This window comes from Malaclemys terrapin, chromosome 7 (genome assembly GCF_027887155.1).
Source record: "Malaclemys terrapin pileata isolate rMalTer1 chromosome 7, rMalTer1.hap1, whole genome shotgun sequence".
Taxonomy (NCBI): Eukaryota; Metazoa; Chordata; order Testudines; family Emydidae; genus Malaclemys; species Malaclemys terrapin.
In genome coordinates this window covers 58595550-58615462 of record NC_071511.1, presented here as the reverse complement: position 1 = coordinate 58615462, position 19913 = coordinate 58595550, and the positions used below count along the sequence as shown (strand labels likewise).

The 19913-nt window shown below is 45.4% G+C and overlaps 1 protein-coding gene across 1 annotated transcript in view; it reads left to right on the top strand.

Annotated features, from left to right (window-relative positions):
- LOC128840644 (cytochrome P450 2H2-like) overlaps nucleotides 1-1631 on the top strand; it is a 30167-nt gene extending 28536 nt beyond the window's left edge. The window contains exons 8-9 of the mRNA XM_054034913.1: nucleotides 108-249; nucleotides 864-1631. Coding sequence (XP_053890888.1) covers nucleotides 108-249; nucleotides 864-1042 — 321 coding nt within the window. The 3' untranslated portion in view covers nucleotides 1043-1631. The remainder of the gene's footprint in view (nucleotides 1-107; nucleotides 250-863) is intronic.
- Nucleotides 1632-19913: the final 18282 nt, after the last annotated feature.

The window sequence follows — 19913 nt, the reverse complement described above, 5'->3', positions numbered from 1 at the left end:
AATAAAGAAAAATCAAGATGGGTCCCACTGTCCAGCTCTGAATTTTGAAGGTTTCTCTGGTTTGGATAGTATCCACTTTAACTCTGTTTATATGTTTACTAATTTAGGGCACCACTATATTCCCTGTACTGCAGTCAGTCCTATATGACAGCAAGGAATTTCCAAAGCCAGAGCAATTTAACCCAGGGCATTTCTTGGATGAAAATGGTGCCTTCAAGAAGAGTGACTTCTTCATGCCTTTTTCTATAGGTAAAGTTATCCATGTTTATTTCAGATCTCAGACTGTCTTCTAGCTTTGCCTTGATGACTCTACTGGCTCACACTGTCTGCAGAGGGTTTTCAGGTGGTCCATGAAGAAGGGTCTCTCACTCTAGTAAAACATCTATCAGTCTTTAAACCGTGTTACTTCCTGCTAGCTGTCTGAAGTGACTTTTCAGACGCACTACACATACTCCTCTCTTTGCTCTGCTTGGTAACTTCATGCTTTTCTGGTGTCTGTCTGGTGTAAATGAGTGCATGATCAATTATTCCTTCATCCATCTACTCATGATCCTGCCCGCACCTCCTTACTTGTTACACAATAACCACCACATTACTTACCCCTTAACACTTATTAGCTAACTTGGGAAGTGCATAAACTATTCCTCAAATCCCACATCTTCCCAACCTGGATTTAAAAAGATCGCTTTATATATGGAACTCAAACCTTAAAACAATCTTTGAATGGCTTCTTAAGCCCCAAATGCTTTCCTACCATCCTGAACTCGGAGTGACTTCCATTATCCTCCGTCCATAGAAACAGCATGTAAAATGCTGCAAAGAAAGATCTCCAGCATCTCTTCAATATTCCTTTTTCATTGCAGGGAAACGGAGTTGCCTGGGAGAAGCTCTGGCTCGGATGGAGCTATTTTTGCTACTGACAATGATTTTGCAGAACTTTACCTTGAAGCCTCTCATTGACCCCAAGGATATTGATATAACTCCGATGACATTAACCTCAAATGCCCCAATGTCCTACCAGCTCATTGTTATTCCTCGGTAAATACCTTGAAAAGTCACCTCCATTTCCTGAGGTGATTAATTTGATTGTCTGTGATCTTGAACTCCTTAATACAGTGACAGAAATTAACTAATTGCCATGAAATGCACAGACAAATTAGTCAACTTTTTAAGTAACTAGGATTTAACAAAATTAAGTGTTATACCATAAAATAACTACATAATTGACTCTAATGGCATGTACAATAATCCTGCAGTGTTCTCAAATGGGCTCAGGTGTGAATCTATTCTCAACATAAGCTGTTTTTAGTTCATTTGTGGTGTAGTTGACACCCATGAAAGCTTCTTTGACAGCTGTAAAGGCTGCTCTGTTCACAAGGAGCTAGTAACAATGTCCAGCATTTTGGGTTTGTTCAGCCAATGCTAGTGAATTATGACGATGACATTCTGCTTCGGTGGGGAGAGTTTCTGTGGCATGGGACTGAACTGGCGTTTGCACTCCCCACTTTACCCAAGCAGGTTCAGATAAATTCAGTAGGATTAATCTTTTACTCTTCATACAGATTCTTTCTATAATTTTTGTAACTCAACTCTGGCGTCTTAAATCTATAAAATAAAATTCCAGGAATGTCCGTCTGTGCGTCACTCTGAAACCTAACATGTCTGCGGAGTCAGTGGGAAGGGAGGGAAGTGACAACAAGCGTGGTTGAGCTCCTTTTGTTCAGAGTATCACCCGGTGGAAAAATCATTAGGTTTTGTGGTTTGTTACCATCCAGTTTTTAAATTCTCAGCTATTTTGAATTTATGAATTACTCCCACAGGTACAGTAGGGCATGTATTTAGGCCCTGCCCAGACTCCTAGACCATTGTAATATTCAGGGAAACTCAACCAGTCACCACCTTTTTTCTACAGCTAACTTGCATGCAACAAATTCATTGGCTGTATGAGGAACACTGCATAGAGGGTGGATTACTTGGGCCAGCTGACAAACCCGTAGGCCCAGCTGCCCCCTGTGCAAATCCACATAGCTCTCCCAGCACAACACAACCACGCACAAATCAACACAGCAACACAACCAGCATACACAATAACCCCAAACATCACATCCAAGCCGAGAATGTCTGTAGAGTCAGTGTGAAGTGAAGGAAACAGCTACAAGCATGGCTGAGAGCTCTTGATGTTTAGAGTATCTCTACTTTCAGTCATCATTTGGATGTGCTGCCTGTTACAGTGCAGACATTTTTGGCTTTTTTGCACACATGACATTAGGAATTATTCCTGTGCGAGGGAGTTCAGGCTCAGATTGGTTGGTCCTGACAACTACATGGGTAAGAGAGACCAAGAGATCAAGATGGAAGGGAAAAGAGAGGAAGCTGATCCAAGAAGAAGTAATAGGATGTCCTAAAGGAAGGCATGTTAGCATGTGGTGTGATAGAGGATATGGCACTGAACAGAGCACTTTGGAGGGAGATGACTCATAAAGTGGACCCTTCTGACAGGATTAATGCAGGGAAAAAACCTTACTTACATTACACACAGAGGGTATGGGAAGATGGAAAGGTGGATGATGAGCATGATGTGTTACCCTGCATTTAAAGACTCTTACACCATGGGGCCTTGTACATACATCACCCTTAGGAGATAGGTTAGAACCTCCCTTCCTACTAGCTTCTCTGTCCTCTCCCATCACTTCTCCTTCCACAACTGTCGGCTTCATGCCTTCTAGTCTGTCCCTGGAGGAACATTCCCTGCACCCTTGTTCATCAAGTGCCCTCTCTCTTCCCCTTCCAATCTCTTATTGTTGCCCCTTCCTTTGAGGAATCCCTTCTCTTTGCTTTTCCTCATCAGTCATCCCCCACCCCTGCACAGCTGCCAGGATTTATGCAGCTCCATGCGTGGCACAGATTTCTCTCACAGGATCCCTTCAAACAGTGGGAGGCAGGAACTGACTCCTTGTTTCCCTCAGAAGGATGTGTGTGTGGCGGGGAAGGAGCGTCTTGTGGGGAGCGAAATGTAACTGCAGATGTGGTGTCTGGGCAGGAGGGGGGCTGAGGATTATTGGACCTCTGTGGTATTTGGGGTGGGCATGGCTACGGGTTCAGAGGAATGCTGGGAGGCTGCTCGGAACTGGGCCTGGGTGTTTTGCCAATCAAAGCAAAAAAAAATTTTCAGCGCTCCCCTCGGAGCTGGGGTAACCAGATAGCATAGGTATGGGGGGGTAATAGGGTCCTTTAGAAGACAAAGCCCCTAATATCGGTACAGTCCTGATGAAATCAGGATGTCTGGTCACCCTACTCAGAGCAGCTGTGGTGGGGGAAAAAAAACCCAGCTGAGCAGCACAGAGGTATGGTGCCACCACCTCCCCAGAAATTGGTGCCCAGGGCAACCACTTTGTTCACCTGCCCTAAAACTGGCTCAGGAAAGCTTGGAGATGAGTGGGGTTTGGTGGAGTTTCCCTCATTGTTCTGCTTCCCGTTAGCCTCCCCCAATCAATCCCTATAGCCTGGGCCTGCCCCCTCCAGCACTTCAACCCTTGAAGTTCAGTCCCTGGCCCAAGCCCAACCCCACATTTCAACTTCTGCTTTCCCAAGAGCCCCCATTAACCCCTCGTTCTCTCCCCAAGAGCCCCCACTGCCCCCACTCAACAGCTCATCCCCCTTAGCTTGTGCCTGCTCCTCCCAGTACAGGGGGCGCTGACACCGACACCCCCGCCTTGTGTAAACTGACCTCTGAGTAGGTTTCATTTTATAGTTAGAAATACATCCAAGGGGTACCCTATCCCCAAACCACTGACCAAGATTTAGCAATGGTCCATCACAGAGGTGGTATAATTTACTCAGCAGGCGAGAACTGGGAGGAGGGGGTTACACTGTGATAAAATGTTGTTTAATGGTAGGCAAGATAGTAGAACTGGTTGTAAAAAAGAATAATATAACAGGGATTCTATTTAAATTGGAACAAAGAGAACTGGATTCCACCTACCTAGAATAACATTTTAACCCTTCTGCCAGGTGGAGCCAGCAGCAACCAGGGCCAAGTTCAATATCTAGAGCAGTGGTTCCCACACTTTAACAACCTGTGGACCCCTTTCATTAAAATGTGAAGTCTCGCGAACCCCCTCCAAAAATGAATGTTTCCAGGGATTTTCTCATTTACCTGAGTATAAATTATAAAAGCAGTGATCTTGGAAATATAAAATTTGTTTTTATGGCATGCTTATTACACACTATTATTAATTATTATTTATCATTACAGTATTTTTATTACATTATGAAAATGGCGACACTCTTCCAAGATCTCACTTTCGTAGCTTGTATCACTTTGAATAAGCCTGTTATAAAACAAGACTCCTATGTTTCATCAAGGAGTTTCAGATGTGAAACAGCATGAAGGTATTTAAGAAGCCAATTCAGAGAGTTCCTCCTACACAAGCATTCAGGTCTTGAGCAGTCCAGGCAAACAACGCACATTACAACAAAGTTTAAACTTGTTCTTTATAATAATTTTAAAAACAATACTATTTAATTTTAAAAATAGCAAAAAATATCCACCTCCCTTTCCATTTCTTATAAGGAGTCTTGAAGTTTAAATCTCCTCAGTGTGATAGATAGACTTGCTTTGATCTGTTTAGCTCTTGGAAGTCCAGGGGCTCCGGGCTGCTGGCTCCGTGCTGCCCAGGGTTCCTAGGGACAGCTCTATCCGCCATTAGGGAATTTTTTCCCAAGAACCCCCTGTAAGATTTTGCAAACCCCCAGCGGTTCATGAACCCCAGTTTGGGAACCACTGATCTAGAGGTTCCTTTTCAACAATAAAACACAAAACTGGCTCAAGCCCCCACCCAGTAACTTGGGAAAATTACACACCACCCCTGGGTGCCTCTGAGAGGCAATACTTCCCCACTTGTAAGCACAGAGTCTGGGTGTAGAAAAGAAATGAAAGGAGAGAAGTCACCCAACATTAATTAGGGAAAGTGCCACAAGCAGGATTCATAAACATAAAACTGTGAGCAGGACACTCACCCCAGAGTGTGTGGGGCAGTGCCTTCCACCTCATGTTCTTGAATCCTACAACCAAAAGTTCCTTTACTGTACCCATTTCTGCTCCCTCACCAGACCCCACACACAGTGGGTCATCCTTGGTCAGTGAGGACCCAGGGTTCAGAGGTGCATCTGTGTGAGTTCATAGAATCATAGAATATCAGGGTTGGAAGGGACCTCAAGAGGTCATCTAGTCCAACCCCCTGCTCAAAGCAGGACCAGTTCCCAACTAAATCATCCCAGCCAGGGCTTTGTCAAGCCTGACCTTAAAAACCTCCAAGGAAGGAGACTCCACCACCTCCCTAGTGTTTCACCACCACGCATTCCAGTGTTTCCACCCTCCTAGGGAAATAGTTTTTCCTAATATCCAACCTGGACCTCCCCCACTCCAACTTGAGACCATTGCTCCTTGTTCTGTCATCTGCCACCACTGAGAACAGCAGAGCTCCATCCTCTTTGGAACCCCACTTCAGGTAGTTGAAGGCTGCTATCAAATCCCCCCTCATTCTTCTCTTCTGGAGACTAAACAATCCCGGTTCCCTCAGCCTCTCCTCATAAGTCATGTGCTCCAGACCCCTAATCATTTTTGTTGCCCTCCGTTGGACTCTTTCCAATTTCTCCACAACCTTCTTGTAGTGTGGGGACCAAAACTGGACACAGTATTCCAGATGAGGCCTCACCAATGTCGAATAAAGGGGAACGATCACGTTCCTCGATCTGCTGGCAATGCCCCTACTTATACAGCCCAAAATGCTGTTAGCTTTCTTGGCAACAAGAGCACACCGTTGACTCATATCCAGCTTCTCGTCCACTGTGACCCCTAGGTCCTTTTCTGCAGAACTGCTACCTAGCCATTCGGTCCCTAGTCTGTAGCAGTGCATGGGATTCTTCCATCCTAAGTGCAGGACTCTGCACTTGTCCTTGTTGAACCTCATCAGGTTTCTTTTGGCCCAATCCTCTAATTTGTCTAGGTCCCGCTGTATCCGATCCCTGCCCTCTAGTGTATCTACCACGCCTCCTAGTTTAGTGTCATCTGCAAACTTGCTGAGAGTGCAGTCCACACCATCCTCCAGATCATTAATAAAGATATTAAACAAAACTGGCCCCAGGACCGACCCTTGGGGCACTCCGCTTGAAACCGGCTGCCAACTAGACATGGAGCCATTGATCACTACCCGTTGAGCCCGATGATCTAGCTAGCTTTCTATCCACCTTATAGTCTATTCATCCAGCCCATACTTCTTTAACTTGGCGGCAAGAATACTGTGGGAGACCATATCAAAACCTTTGCTAAAGTCAAGGAATAACACATCCACTGCTTTCCCCTCATCCACAGAGCCAGTTATCTTATCATAGAAGACAATTAGGTTAGTCAGGCACGACTTCCCCTTCGTGAATCCATGCTGACTGTTCCTGATCACTTTCCTCTCCTCTAAATGTTTCATAATTGATTCCTTGAGGACCTGCTCCATGATTTTTCCAGGGACTGAGGTGAGGCTGACTGGCCTGTAGTTCCCCGGATCCTCCTCCTTCCCTTTTTTAAAGATGAGCACTACATTAGCCTTTTTCCAGTCATCTGGGACCTCCCCCGATCGCCATGAGTTTTCAAAAATAATGGCTAATGGCTCTGCAATCTCACCCGCCAACTCCTTTAGCACCCTCAGATGCAGCGCATCCGGCCCCATGGACTTGTGCAAGTCCAGTTTTTCTAAATAGTCCCGAACCACTTCTTTCTCCACAGAGGGTTGGTCACTTTCTCCCCATACTGTGCTGCCCAGTGCAGCAATCTGGGAGCTGACCTTGTTCGTAAAGACAGAGGCAAAAAAATCATTGAGTACATTAGCTTTTTCCACATCCTCGGTCACTAGGTTGCCTCCCTCATTCAGTAAGGGGCCCACACTTTCCTTGATTTTCTTCTTGTTGCTAACATACCTGAAGAAACCCTTCTTGTTACTCTTAACATCTCTTGCTAACTGCAACTCCATGTGTGATTTGGCCTTCCTGATTTCACTCCTGCATGCCTGAGCAATATTTTTATACTCCTCCCTGGTCATTTGTCCAATCTTCCACTTCTTGTAAGCTTCTTTTTTGCGTTTAAGATCAGCAAGGATTTCACTGTTTAGCCAAGCTGGTTGCCTGCCATATTTACTATTCTTTCTACACATCGGGATGGTTTGTTCCTGCAACCGCAATAAGGATTCTTTAAAATACAGCCAGCTCTCCTGGACCCCTTTGCCCTTCATGTTATTCTCCCAGGGGATCCTGCCCATCTGTTCCCTGAGGGAGTCAAAGTCTGCTTTTCTGAGGTCCAGGGTCCGTATTCTGCTGCTCTCCTTTCTTCCTTGTGTCAGGATCCTGAACTCGACCATCTCATGGTCACTGCCTCCCAGGTTCCCATCCACTTTTGTTTCCCCTACTAATTCTTCCCTATTTGTGAGCAGCAGGTCAAGAAAAGCTCTGCCCCTAGTTGGTTCCTCCAGCACTTGCACCAGGAAATTGTCCCCTACACTTTCCAAAAACTTCCTGGATTGTCTGTGCACCGCTGTATTGCTCTCCCAGCAGATATCAGGGTGATTAAAGTCTCACATGAGAACCAGGGCCTGCGATCTAGCAACTTCTGCTAGTTGCCAGAAGAAAGCCTCGTCCACTTCATCCCCCTGGTCTGGTGGTCTATAGCAGACTCCAACCATGACATCACTCTTGTTGCTCACACTTCTCAACTTTATCCAGAGACTCTCAGGTTTTTCTGCAGTTTCATACCCGAGCTCTGAGCAGTCATACTCCTCTCTTACATACAACGCAACTCCCCCACCTTTTCTGCCCTGCCTGTCCTTCCTGAACAGTTTATATCCATCCATGACAGTACTCCAGTCATGTGAGTTATCCCACCAAGTCTCTGTTATTCCAATCGCATCATAGTTCCCTGACTGTGCCAGGACTTCCAGTTCTCCCTGCTTATTTCCCAGGCTTCTTGCATTTGTGTATAGGCACTTAAGATAACTCATCGATCGTCCCTCTTTCTCAGCATGAGACAGGAGTCCTCCCCTCTTGCGCTCTCCTGCTTGTGCTTCCTCCCAGGATCCCATTTCCCCACTTACCTCAGGGCTTTGGTCTCCTTCCCCCGCTGAACCTAGTTTAAAGCCCTCCTCACTAGGTTAGCCAGCCTGCTGGCGAAGATGCTCTTCCCTCTCTTCGTTAGGTGGAGCCCGTCTCTGCCTAGCACTCCTCCTTCTTGGAACACCATCCCATGGTCGAAGAATCCAAAGCCTTCTCTCCGACACCACCTGCGTAGCCATTCATTGACTTCCACGATTCTTCGGTCTCTACCCAGGCCTTTTCCTTGCACAGGGAGGATGGACGAGAACACTACTTGTGCCTCAAACTCCTTTTTCCTTCTTCCCAGAGCCACTGTAGTCAGCAGTGATCCGCTCAAGGTCATTCTTGGCAGTATCATTGGTGCCCACGTGGAGAAGCAGGAAGAGGTAGCGATCCGAGGGCTTGATGAGTCTCGGCAGTCTCTCCGTCACATCGTGTATCCTAGCTCTTGGCAAGCAGCAGACCTCTCAGTTTTCCCAGTCGGGGCGGCAGATAGATGACTCAGTCCCCCTGAGGAGGGAGTCCCCGACCACCACCACCCTCCTCCTTCTCTTGGGAGTGGTGATCGTGGAACCCCCATCCGTAGGACAGTGCATCTTTTGCCTTCTAATCGGTGGAGTCTCCTTCTGCTCCCTTCCCTCAGATGGGTCATTTAGTTCAGCTCCCACCCAGGGAAGAAGGCACCTTGCTTGCCCTGCCATCTGAGTGCTTGCCCTAGCTGGCTGCTCGTGCTGGCTGCCAGTTTGTTGCTCCACTGGCCAGGCTCCCACCAGCTCACTGCTCCTGCTGGCTGCCTGCTACTCCCAGTGACCTGTCAGTCACCTTCTTCTATGCTGTAACCTCTGCTGGTCAGTCTGTTCATGATTTTTAGCTCTTTGTAGACTGGGCAGAAACATAGTCCCACCACAACTGATTTCAGCTCTGATTGAGCATTTAAAATAACAAAGAGGCTCCTAATGAAGCCTATTTAGCTCTGTCTTTGAACAGTGGAGAGGAACAGATTAATCCAGACTAAGAACCCTTGGGGAGAGTCCACATTCCCTGGCTGGGACACCTGTCCTCCACCCCTTTTACTCGAGCCCCTGGCTTAATGAGGTCCTTTCAGCTGATGGTGACCCACTCATTTAGGACAGGTTAAGCAGAATTCTGCTCCCCTTTATTCATACAATAATGACAACAACATTGGTAACAGCATTTCACCACCCTTGCATTCAGTACCAAAGTAATTTGTAACTCAACACCAGCCAAAGTTGATTACTTTGTGCAACACCACTCTATCTACTGGATATCTAAGCCGAGGAGGTGTGTTCATGTAAATACAGTTTGCTCCTGAAGTCTCTCCCCCTTCCAGCTCGCTGTCAGGGAAGAATTCATTCAGACCCTGCTTACACATTAAATATATGAAGAATAGATATACTAAAAAAAAAAAAAAAGTTTCAAACACACACACTATAACTTACTACTAACTATACTTAACTAAATATAACACTCTAAATAAAAAAACATGTCTCTATCTATCTCTGTATGCACAGGCTAAGTGGAGTATTTTGCATTTATCCTTATTGAATTTCATCATGATTACTTCAGACTGTTTCGCCAGTTTGTCCAGGTCATTTTGAATTATAATCCTATCCTCCAAACCACTCGCAACCCCTCCCAGCTTGGTATCATCCGCAAACTTTATAAGTGTACGCTCTATACCATTATCTAAATCATTGATGAAGATATTGAACAGAACTGGACCCTGAACTGATCCCTGACCACACTGGATATGTCCTTCCAGCTTGATTATGAACCACTGATAAGTAAGGCTCAGATTTTGTCATGGAAGACCATGACCTGTCTGTAATTTTTACTAAAAAAAACCTTGACAATATGGGGAGGGAGAAGGGTCCAGCCTAGCTGCTGTGGGGTCCACCTGCACTCCCCCGCTACCCACTATGACAGGGCTGCTGCAGGGGGTCCCCCTACCGCCTGCCATGGCTGGGCTGCTGGGGGGGGGGTGTCGCTAGCTGTGGCTGGGTTACTGCGGGGGGATTCCCCTGCCCTCCCACACCACCTGCCATGGCTGGGCTGTTGGTGGGGGGCTCCTGCCACATGCCATGGCTGGGCTGCTGTGGGAGGGTCCCTTTGTCCTCAGCTACCATGGCTGGGCTGCTGCAGGGTCCCCTGCCACCCACCATGGCTGGGCTGCTGCGGGGGGGGGGGGGGGGGTTCCCCTGCCCTCCCCTGCTGCCTGCCGCAGCGGGGCTGCTGGGGGGGACTAATGCCACCTGCCATGACTGGGCTGCTGGAGCGGGATCCCCTCACTGCCCAGTGAGATTGAGACTTGTCTACACTACAAAATTTCGCTGGCATAGCTATGTTGGCCAGACATGTGAAAAAAAAATCACATGCCCTAGTCGGCACAGTGATGCCGGCAAAACTTCCAGTGCAGATGCAACTATGCTGGTTTAGATAATCTCATGCAGTGTAAATACAACTATGGTGGCAGAAGAATTCCTTCGGTCAGCATATGCTGTGTCTCCATCAGGAACTCTGCTAGTATAGCTATGCCCACATAGGCTCCGTAGTGTAGACATTCAGATTGTAAATTCTTCTTGGCAGGTGCTTCTCTTTGTTATATGATTGTACAGCACCTAGCACAATGGGGCCCTGACCCATGAAAGGTGCCTAGCGTGATGGTGCTGCCTGTGATGGAGCCAGCTGAGGTCACTCAATTAGGGTGAACTGCAAACAAAACTGGGCAGACAAACCCCAAACGCTGGTGGATATTCCAATACTTAGATTTACCAAGCCAGCACAAAACAGCTTCTATATTACCTTACAGGTTACTCAGAAGTCCAAATAACACAGTTCCCTTAAAGTACCCAGCCTCAGGCTTCCATCCAGACACACATGTCAGATATCATGATGATTACTGAAAATCGTATCTCATCATATAAAAGAAAAGATTCTCCTGATCCCAAAGGACCAAGCCCCAGACCCAGGTCAAATGATAACTTAGATCTTACCCAAAATACACGCTATAGCCAATTCTTATTAACTAAGCTAAAATGTATTAAAAAAGAAAAGAGAGAGACTGTTGGTTAAAAGATCAATATACATACAGACTTGAATTCAATTCTTGAGGTTCAGACACATAGCAGAGATGAGCTTGTAGTTGCCAAAAGTCCTTTAGATATAGTCCATGAGTTATAGTCCAATGTCCATATTCAGGTTGACTCCAGTCAGTGACTGGGGATCTCAATCCTTAAGGTTTCCCCCTCTTGAAACCCAAAGTAGATCTGAGATGAAGAAGGATTGTGTCCCAGGGTTCTTATACATTTCCAGCAGCCTTTTGGCCTGAGAAAACAATAGGCTTAACTCTCCTTCTCCCAAACATCCTGGCAATTAGCATAGGGTAATTTATCCATTAAACAGTTCAGATACAGGTTACCACAACCTTCAAAGAGACATATAGACAATAATACTATTTCACTCAAGTGTCTTCCTAAATGTTAATATTCCTTTTTTGATCTTTGAATCAAAGCTATAGCAATAGCCAAGTCTTGTTTGCTTACATCACAAGACCTGAGCAAACCTCTACCCTTCTATCTCTAACAATGCAGGCTGCATTTCAAAGCTCTATTCACTTACATATCTTCCTAACAAGTCTCTAAAGTTCGGCCACAGGTCAGATCAGTCTGTGAGTTAATTAACTCTTTCTGGCCCTGTCACCTTTCAATGAGATATTATATTTTATTACACTCATAACGTCACACCTAGGTACTACCAGAATAAGAAGAACTGACCTTGGGGATAATGTATTGTCTGAATTGGGTGTTTCTCACTGCATGTGGAATGTTCAGGGGGATGACAGAGATGAACCTCAATCTCATGTACCATGGTGTCCATGCAGCATATCTGGCTTTGATTTGATATGCAGGGAATTTGCGTTTGGCCAATCACACCGTCAACCTCTTAATGAATTTCTCTGTCATTAAATGAATGACATTTAAGACAATTTGTAAAGAACGTGCTTCCAAGCAAATTGCCCACATTTTTGCCACTTTGTCTGCAAAATATCTGCTTAGGCAGATGCAGACAGGCAATAGTACAAACCTGGCTAATTTTATGTTCTAGAAGCTACTATCTATGATACCTAGAACAAAGTGCCAATAATGCAACTACGGAGCAGTGATATGACTCATGCCTGGTTATATTACAGAATAGAGCACAATGTGATGTCATTGCCCGTGCACATAAACTGCAAAGCAAGAGAGTTGAAAAGCACCTTTCTCAAAGCCAAACATCAATGTGAGTGTGAAGGAAGCCCATGAGGTGGGAATTTGCTGCAATTTGAATAGCCTCCAGCATCGGCAGAGCTTTGATTCATGATCCTGACACCTACAAGCTGATTAAATCCAAAGATGAAAGGACTTTGCCTTTATTTGAGGTGAAGGTGCCCATCTGCCAGCCCTACAATGTGAAGGTACCTGTTATCTGCAGAGCAGGAACAGCTCAGGTAGTGCCAGTGCAGGCTTCTCTTGCCCAAACACACACGTCCCTTCTTCCTGAACACTGCTCTGGAGATGATCCCTTGTGCCATGCAATACCCACATCTCCACAACACGTACAATTAGGTGTGTGTGCCAGAGTGCGTGTGTGTGTTAACCTTCAGTCCCTGGGTATTTCAGGAGGATCAGGAGTCCATATTTCAGGGTGGGGCTGGTTGTCCCCGTTCCCATGAGAAGTAAGTCTAATGTGTGTCTCACCACGTCATCGACATGAAACACCAGCTGGCTGTTCTGTGGAAGTGCATGGGACAGCCTTGTGATTGCTGGCTTTAAACCTACAGGAATTTAGCCCCATAAGCAAAATAAAAAAGGCTTATTTTCTCAGCAATATGTAGCCCACTGTGATGGGGTGGCTTGCCCTTTGCGGGCTAGAGGCCTGGGATCAGCCAACCCTGATTATTAAGGAAGCACACCTGAACAGGGGTCCCCTGGGTCCCCTACAAAGAGCAGCAGGAAGGGGTGGGTGGTTGTTGAGGGAGATCAGAGGCTACTAATAGTGAGTAGGCTCCAGCAGAGGGTCCTGGGGCTGAGACTGCAGGGAATTCCTGCAGAGAGCAGACTGGGGGGAGATGAGAAGCCCTGCGACTGAGTTTTTTGTTTTCTGCCAGTAAATTAGACCCTGGGAGAGGGCATTAACAGCAGGGAAAAGCCTGTGTGGAGTTTAGCTCAGGAGCCTCTTGAAGGGGGAAATGGAACTGGGTTGCAGGGCTGCCCTGTGTTCACTCAGGGGCGCCATGACATGGCAACTTGTTCAAACCCACTTAAATCTGGCGGTTACACGAGCATTTCTGCAGGGCTTTGGAGCACTGCTCAGTGTCGCCATCTTTTTTTTTTTTTTTTTTAAACAGACGAGAATTGGAGCATGACTGTAACCAGGTTAGTTTACATATTTTGCTGAAGCTGTTGCTGCAAAATATTGCAGGGAACTAGCAGGCTGGGCTTCCCCTAACTTCGGTTTTGTTCTATTAGTTACAGTCCCCAACCTGTGATATACAAAAAAGTAGAGACAAGGTAGGCGAGGTAATATTGTTTATTGTCTCATTATCTTTTACCTTCTATTATTTATTTACCTCACCCACCATGTGTCTCTATTTTCAGAGTAACAGCCGTGTTAGTCTGTATCCGCAAAAAGAAGAACAGGAGTACTTGTGGCACCTTAGAGACTAACAAATTTATTAGAGCATTATCCTGGGACCAACACAGCGACAACAACACTGCTAACACAGATAGTGTGGGATGATGTCAAGTTACTGAGAAGGATTAAGATGTGGGAGGATATCTGTTGGCTCCTGCCTGGGACATGATTCATTAAAGTAGATGATAGCAATGCCATCTGGAGGCAAACTGTGGAAGGTACAGTGGTCAGTCTTCTGCTGGGACCTATTGTATTTGAGTTTTGCATTTAAGATGATCTGAGTATTATATTTTTATAAACAGTCGGCGGGGAAACACCTTGGTCAGATAAATGATTCTATGAAAAGGATATCATGTTCCCATAGAGTAGAACCTCAGAGTTTCGAACACCAGTGTTATGAACTAACCACACACCTCATTTGGAACCGGAAGTATGTAATCAGGCAGCACCAGAGACCAGAAAAAAAAAAAGAAGAAGAAGCAACTACAGTATAGTACTGTGTTAAATGTAAACTGCCAAATAAAAGGGAAAGCAGCATTTTTCTTCTGCATAGTAAAGTTTCAAAGCTGTATTAAATCAATGTTCAGTTGTAAACTTTTGAAAGAACAACCATAAAGTTCTGTTCAGAGTTACGAACGTTTCAGAGTTACCAACAACCTCATGCAATCTCAAAGTTACAAACATTCCCAAGGTGTTTGTAACTTTGAGATTCTGCTGTATTTGTTCCCCCATCATTGCTAAAGACCTTTAAGAACCTGAGGGCCTCAAGTGAAATAATATTAAAAATAACCCTTTGTTCATTGTGGGTTATGCTTAGTCTAGCGAGGACCATGACAGGGAAATGTGGATATTTTCGGCAGCATATACTTAGAATAAGTGATGGGGCTGGGCTAGCAATTAGATATATACAGAATCCAGAAACATATCTCCAGTGGCCCTCCAAAAAATATTTCTGACATGCACCCAAAACAATTTCAGATCTCCCAAACAAAATCAATGAACCAGCCAGTTTGAAGTGGTTCTGCACCCCACAATAGCTCCTCTCTCTGTCCATGCAATGGAGAGAAGAGCTCACTTAGGGGGCTTGAAGCTGGCAGCCTCTCCCTCCATAGTTTGCAGTTTAAAGTGCTGCTGGGCTGAAGCTGATAGGTGCTGGCAGCCCTCCCCTGCAAAGGCTTTTTGTTTCTTTAAAGGAATGGAGGAGGGGATTTAACAGGTGGGGCTTATCTCCATTTGCCCCTAGTTATCAATGGTCACTGCTCCGACCTTCTTTGTCTCTCCAGCCCTGCTATCCTGGATCTTGCACTGGCTTAGCAACTCTTACAGTGAGATGTTAAGAGCCATGCGTCGTGAGCCAGTGGCCTAGTTAAGGAATGGATGGCATCGTTGTTGGGACTTTGTATCCAGAGACTAAGATTTTCAAAGCTAGTGGGTCCCAAGTGGTTAGCCAAACTTTAGGGTCCTGTGGGTTGTTTATGTGAGAAGGAGAAATTGATGATGGAGCCAGGTATCTTTGGAGCAATCCTATTTATTTACTAAGCATGTATGAAGTCCTGTTTCCCTGAATGCAGGAGGAATCAAACAGGAGAGCTTCTTTGCTCACAGTTCCAAGCCTCTTTCAGACAGCACTCAGCCCCAAAGGCTCTCTAGGCTCTCTCACAGACCCAGGTTTACAAAGCAATTTAGACATACCCAGGGTCTCTACTACAGCGACTTAGCTGCAGTTGTAGGGCCTGGAGTGTAGATGTACCCTAAGTGACAGTCTGTTCCAAATAACATTATGAGCAAAATTTGTCTACTGAGCTACACAGAGTGACTCGTGCTTATCCATGCACAGCACTGGAGTTGCATAAGGCACAACTAGAAGAAGAAGGAATTCGCACAGGTGTTGCTGAGGACCCAATGTGGTTGGCAGAACCGTTACTATTGTTATTGATGTAGGAGCTGGGAAGTGCAGTGTTCCTTGCTGTTAAGAAAAGACAAGGCTCAAGTGTAATAAGACTCATAGACTTTAAGGCCAGAAGGGACCATCATGATCATCTAGTTTGACCTCCTGCACATCACAGACCACAGAACCTCACCCACCCACTGCTGTAATAGACCCCTAGCCTCTGGCTGAGATACTGAAGGCATCAAATCATGGTTTAAAGACTTCAAGTTACAGAGAATCCACCATTTACACTAGTTTAAATCTGCAAGTGACCCGTGCCCCACACTGCAGATGAAAGCGAAAAACCCCCATGGTCTCTGCCAATCTCATCAGGGGGAAAATTCCTTCCTGACCCCAAATACAATGATCAGTTAAACCCTAAGCATGTAGGCAAGACCCACCAGCCGGTCGCCTGGGAAAGAATTCTCTGTAATAACTCAGAGCCCTCCCCATTGGAGATATTTGCTGGTAGCAGTCACAGATTGGCTACATGCCATTGTAGCAGTCCAATCGTACCATCCCCTCTATAAACTTATCAAGCTCAGTCTTGAAGCCAGTTAGTTTTTTTTCCCCCCACTGCTCCCCTTGGGGGGCTGTTCCAGAACTTCACTCCTCTGATGGCTAGAAACTTTCGTCTAATTTCAAGCCTAAACTTGTTGATGGCTAATAAACACAAAAGGGATCCTTTACTGAGGGCTGCTGGGTGCACACAGACATTAGGTGCCTGACTCCCTACTAAGGGTGCTTCACAGCCTTGTGGCAATGCAAAGGGTTCATGCTGCCTTTATGGCCCCTTGATGCTATCCCAGAGGTGTAAAGCAGCTTGAATGCAACTGGAAATTGGGCCCAGGCCCTCCATAGCGCTCTAGCTTCCAGGTTTTGCACCAGCTTAAATCAGTTTCAAAATAAAAGCCCACTTCTAGTTAAATCAGTGCAACTTTGTGTGTAGATAAGGTCTTAGACTCTGGAGCAAAGCTGAGAGGGTGTATTCTGGGTTAACTGTGAATAAAATCCCCTGTAATACAAATATCAGAGGAGTAGCCATGTTAGTAACTCCCTTCTCTTCATGTGCCAGTATATTTATGCCTGTATCTGTAATTTTCACTCCATGCACCTGAAGAAGTGGGTTTTTTACCCATGAAAGCTTATGCCCAAATAAATCTGTTAGTCAATCCTTGAGGGGGCCACTTGGGGATCTGGGGCAAAATCAGTACTTGGTCCTGCTAGTGAAGGCAGGGGGCTGGACTCGATGACCTTTCTAGGTCCCTTCCAGTTCTAGGAGATGGGATATCTCCGTTAATTATTATTATTATAGTCTTTAAGGTGCCACAAATATTATATTAGCATTAACAGTTTATTTAGTCAAGATGAAGGATGTTTGTGAAAACCATTTTTTTTAAAGCCTGAAATACGATGAGTTGAACTATCTGGGATTGCCACTGTGCGAACACTGGAAATGTCTCAGTTCTACTTGCATCAGACTCAATTTTATGTCCACCTACAACAAAATAACTAAGAAGGACTCTTGCTGCTTATCTTCTCTATACTTTGGGGCAAGTTCTTAATAGTCAGGTGCAGCAGGTTCCCTAGGATGGGAAGAGTGACAGGGTCTGGTGGCAGCTTCCCATTTCCAAACATCTTTCTCCATGCTGAAAAGAAGGCAGAGAGACAAACCACCAGGAAAACAGTTGTTGTTCCCAGAGGTTATATTCTGGGTTCTAGCACAGAATTTATTTTGTATTTCAGAATCCAGAATACAGTGCAAATAAGGGGTACAGGCAATTGGCAAATAGCAGTTCTCAGTTCATCGAGATAAACAAGATTAACTCCTGAGTAGCAAAGGTTACCTGACATTATCAAGCTAGGAATGAACTTCTATGAACTTTTATTTGTATATTTACTGTGTTTGCCTTTCCTGTCTTTATTCTTTTATGTATTCCCTTTCCAAACCAGCCCCACACATGTGTATCAAAAGGGTATTACATCAGTGCTTCAGAATCTGGGCTAAATGGAAATCAAGGTGCTGGTTTTGCTCGTCAAAAGCCCTGGATGGTTTGAGGCCTAGTTATCTGGGAGCCATGCTTCCCAGTTGAGATCAATGGAGGCTCTTGAGCTGAAAAACTTACTGATTTGTCCACATCCTTCTTAAAATGTGACACCCAGAACTGGACCCAGTACTCTGCACGAATGAGAGAGACCAGAGAAGAGCTGCAAAAACGGTTTTGAAACCTGACCTGTGAGGAAAGGTTAGGAAAACTGGGCATGTATAGCTTTGGAGACTAACTGGGGATCTGACAACTGTCTTCAAATATGTTAAGGGCTGTTATAAAGAGGACAGGCACCAATTGTTCCTATGTCCACTGAAGGTAGGACAAGAAGTAATGGGCTAAATATGCAGCAAGGGAGATTTAGCTTAGGTATTAGGAAAATCTTTCTAACTAAAAGGATAGTTAAGCTCTGGAATTGGCTTCTGAGGGAGGTTGTAGCATCCCCATCCCTGGAGTATTTTAAGAATGGGTTAGACAAATACCTACACCATTCCTGACAGGTCACCTGGCCTGCCTCAGTGCACGGGGCTGGACTTGATGACCCCTCCACGGTCCTTCCAGCCCTGCATTTCTGTGATTCTGTGGGACAGTGTGGCTGGCATCTCTCAGGCCCCATTAGCCCTGGGATTTGGACCGCCTCCGCAGAGCCTTTCTTTAACTTTCAAGACATGCTGCAAGGCCCAGTTTTTCTAGCAGGAATTTGGGGAGAAGACAGTTTAGGGATGGTGGAAAGGAGTAATTTGTATCATTTTTTCAGAGTTCTATTGGGAACATCATGGGGTGATAAGCTATTTATTATTACATTTATATTAGATTGGGACAACAGATGTAAGAGCATCCAGAGAGGAGGATGGGCCCCTGCAGAACAACTGACTGCCTTTATAAATCACTATATGTATAAAACAGAAAACTGTCTCAGTCCACTCAGCTTAATTTGTATAACTTTATAATTAGGTGACGTATTCAGACAGCTCTTATTAATCATGTATCAAAGGGGTAGCCATGTTAGTCTGGATCTGTAAAAGCAGCAAAGAGTCCTGTGGCACCTTATAGCCTAACAGACGTATTGGAACATGAGCTTTCGTGGGTGAATACCCACTTCGTTGGATGCATGCACGCCCACGAGCTTTCACCCACGAAAGCTCACGCTCCCATACGTCTGTTAGTCTATAAGGTGCCACGGGACTCTTTGCTGCTTATTAATCATGTGACCATTGTGTTTAGTTCACTAAAGTCTGTTCTGTATTTTCAGTCATTATCTCTTTTTAATCAGTCTGTATTTGTTTCCTGCAAACCTTTGGTTGATGTCTCCCTGCTGGTGTTTATCAGTTCATGCTGGTTCGCCACAGGTCAAGCTAGTTCAGGCACTGAAAGCTGTTTAGCAGTTCAGATGGCTCTGGCTAATAGTTACATTACTCTCATAGCTGCTGGAGAGGCCTCAGACGCCTCGTTAATCATTGCAAAGTCCCCCTTTCCTAAACAGAAAGGCCACTTATAGGCATCTCTGCCCCATCACCCCATAGTACACTGCCCACACAAACCTCTTGCTCTATCTTGGGGCTCACTGTTACCTTTCTGCAGCTTCCTCTTCCTTCCAAATGTTGCTGCTTTTTACAGTTTTATCTGTGTCTTAGATCATTTAAATATATATTTGAATTGAATACAAAGTAACCATCTAGATTTGGGAAATGCGATAGGTATATGACTGCCCACTTACTGCCTTGGGGGTGAGTGGGAGAAAACGTATGCGGTTAAAAGGTTTTTGGGTCACAACCCACGCCCTCCCCAAAGACTGAAGACAATACTTCAGAGCTTGAAGACAACTTGTACTGACCTGAGATACTGGGATTCTTGTGACTTTCCAGGAAAGCTGGGCCAGTGGTTGGGGTACTAGTCTAGCTTAGGTTCAGTTCTGTTCTGCCACAGACTTCTGTGACCATCAGAAAATCACTTGGGCTCGCTCTGTGCCTCAGTTTTCCAGCTGTAAAATGAGGATAATCCCTATATCACAGGGGTGGTGTGAGAACACATATGTTAAAGGCTGGGAGATGCTCAGTAACAGGGCCCATATAAACTGCTTTAGATTTAGACATTTATTTATTTCTCCC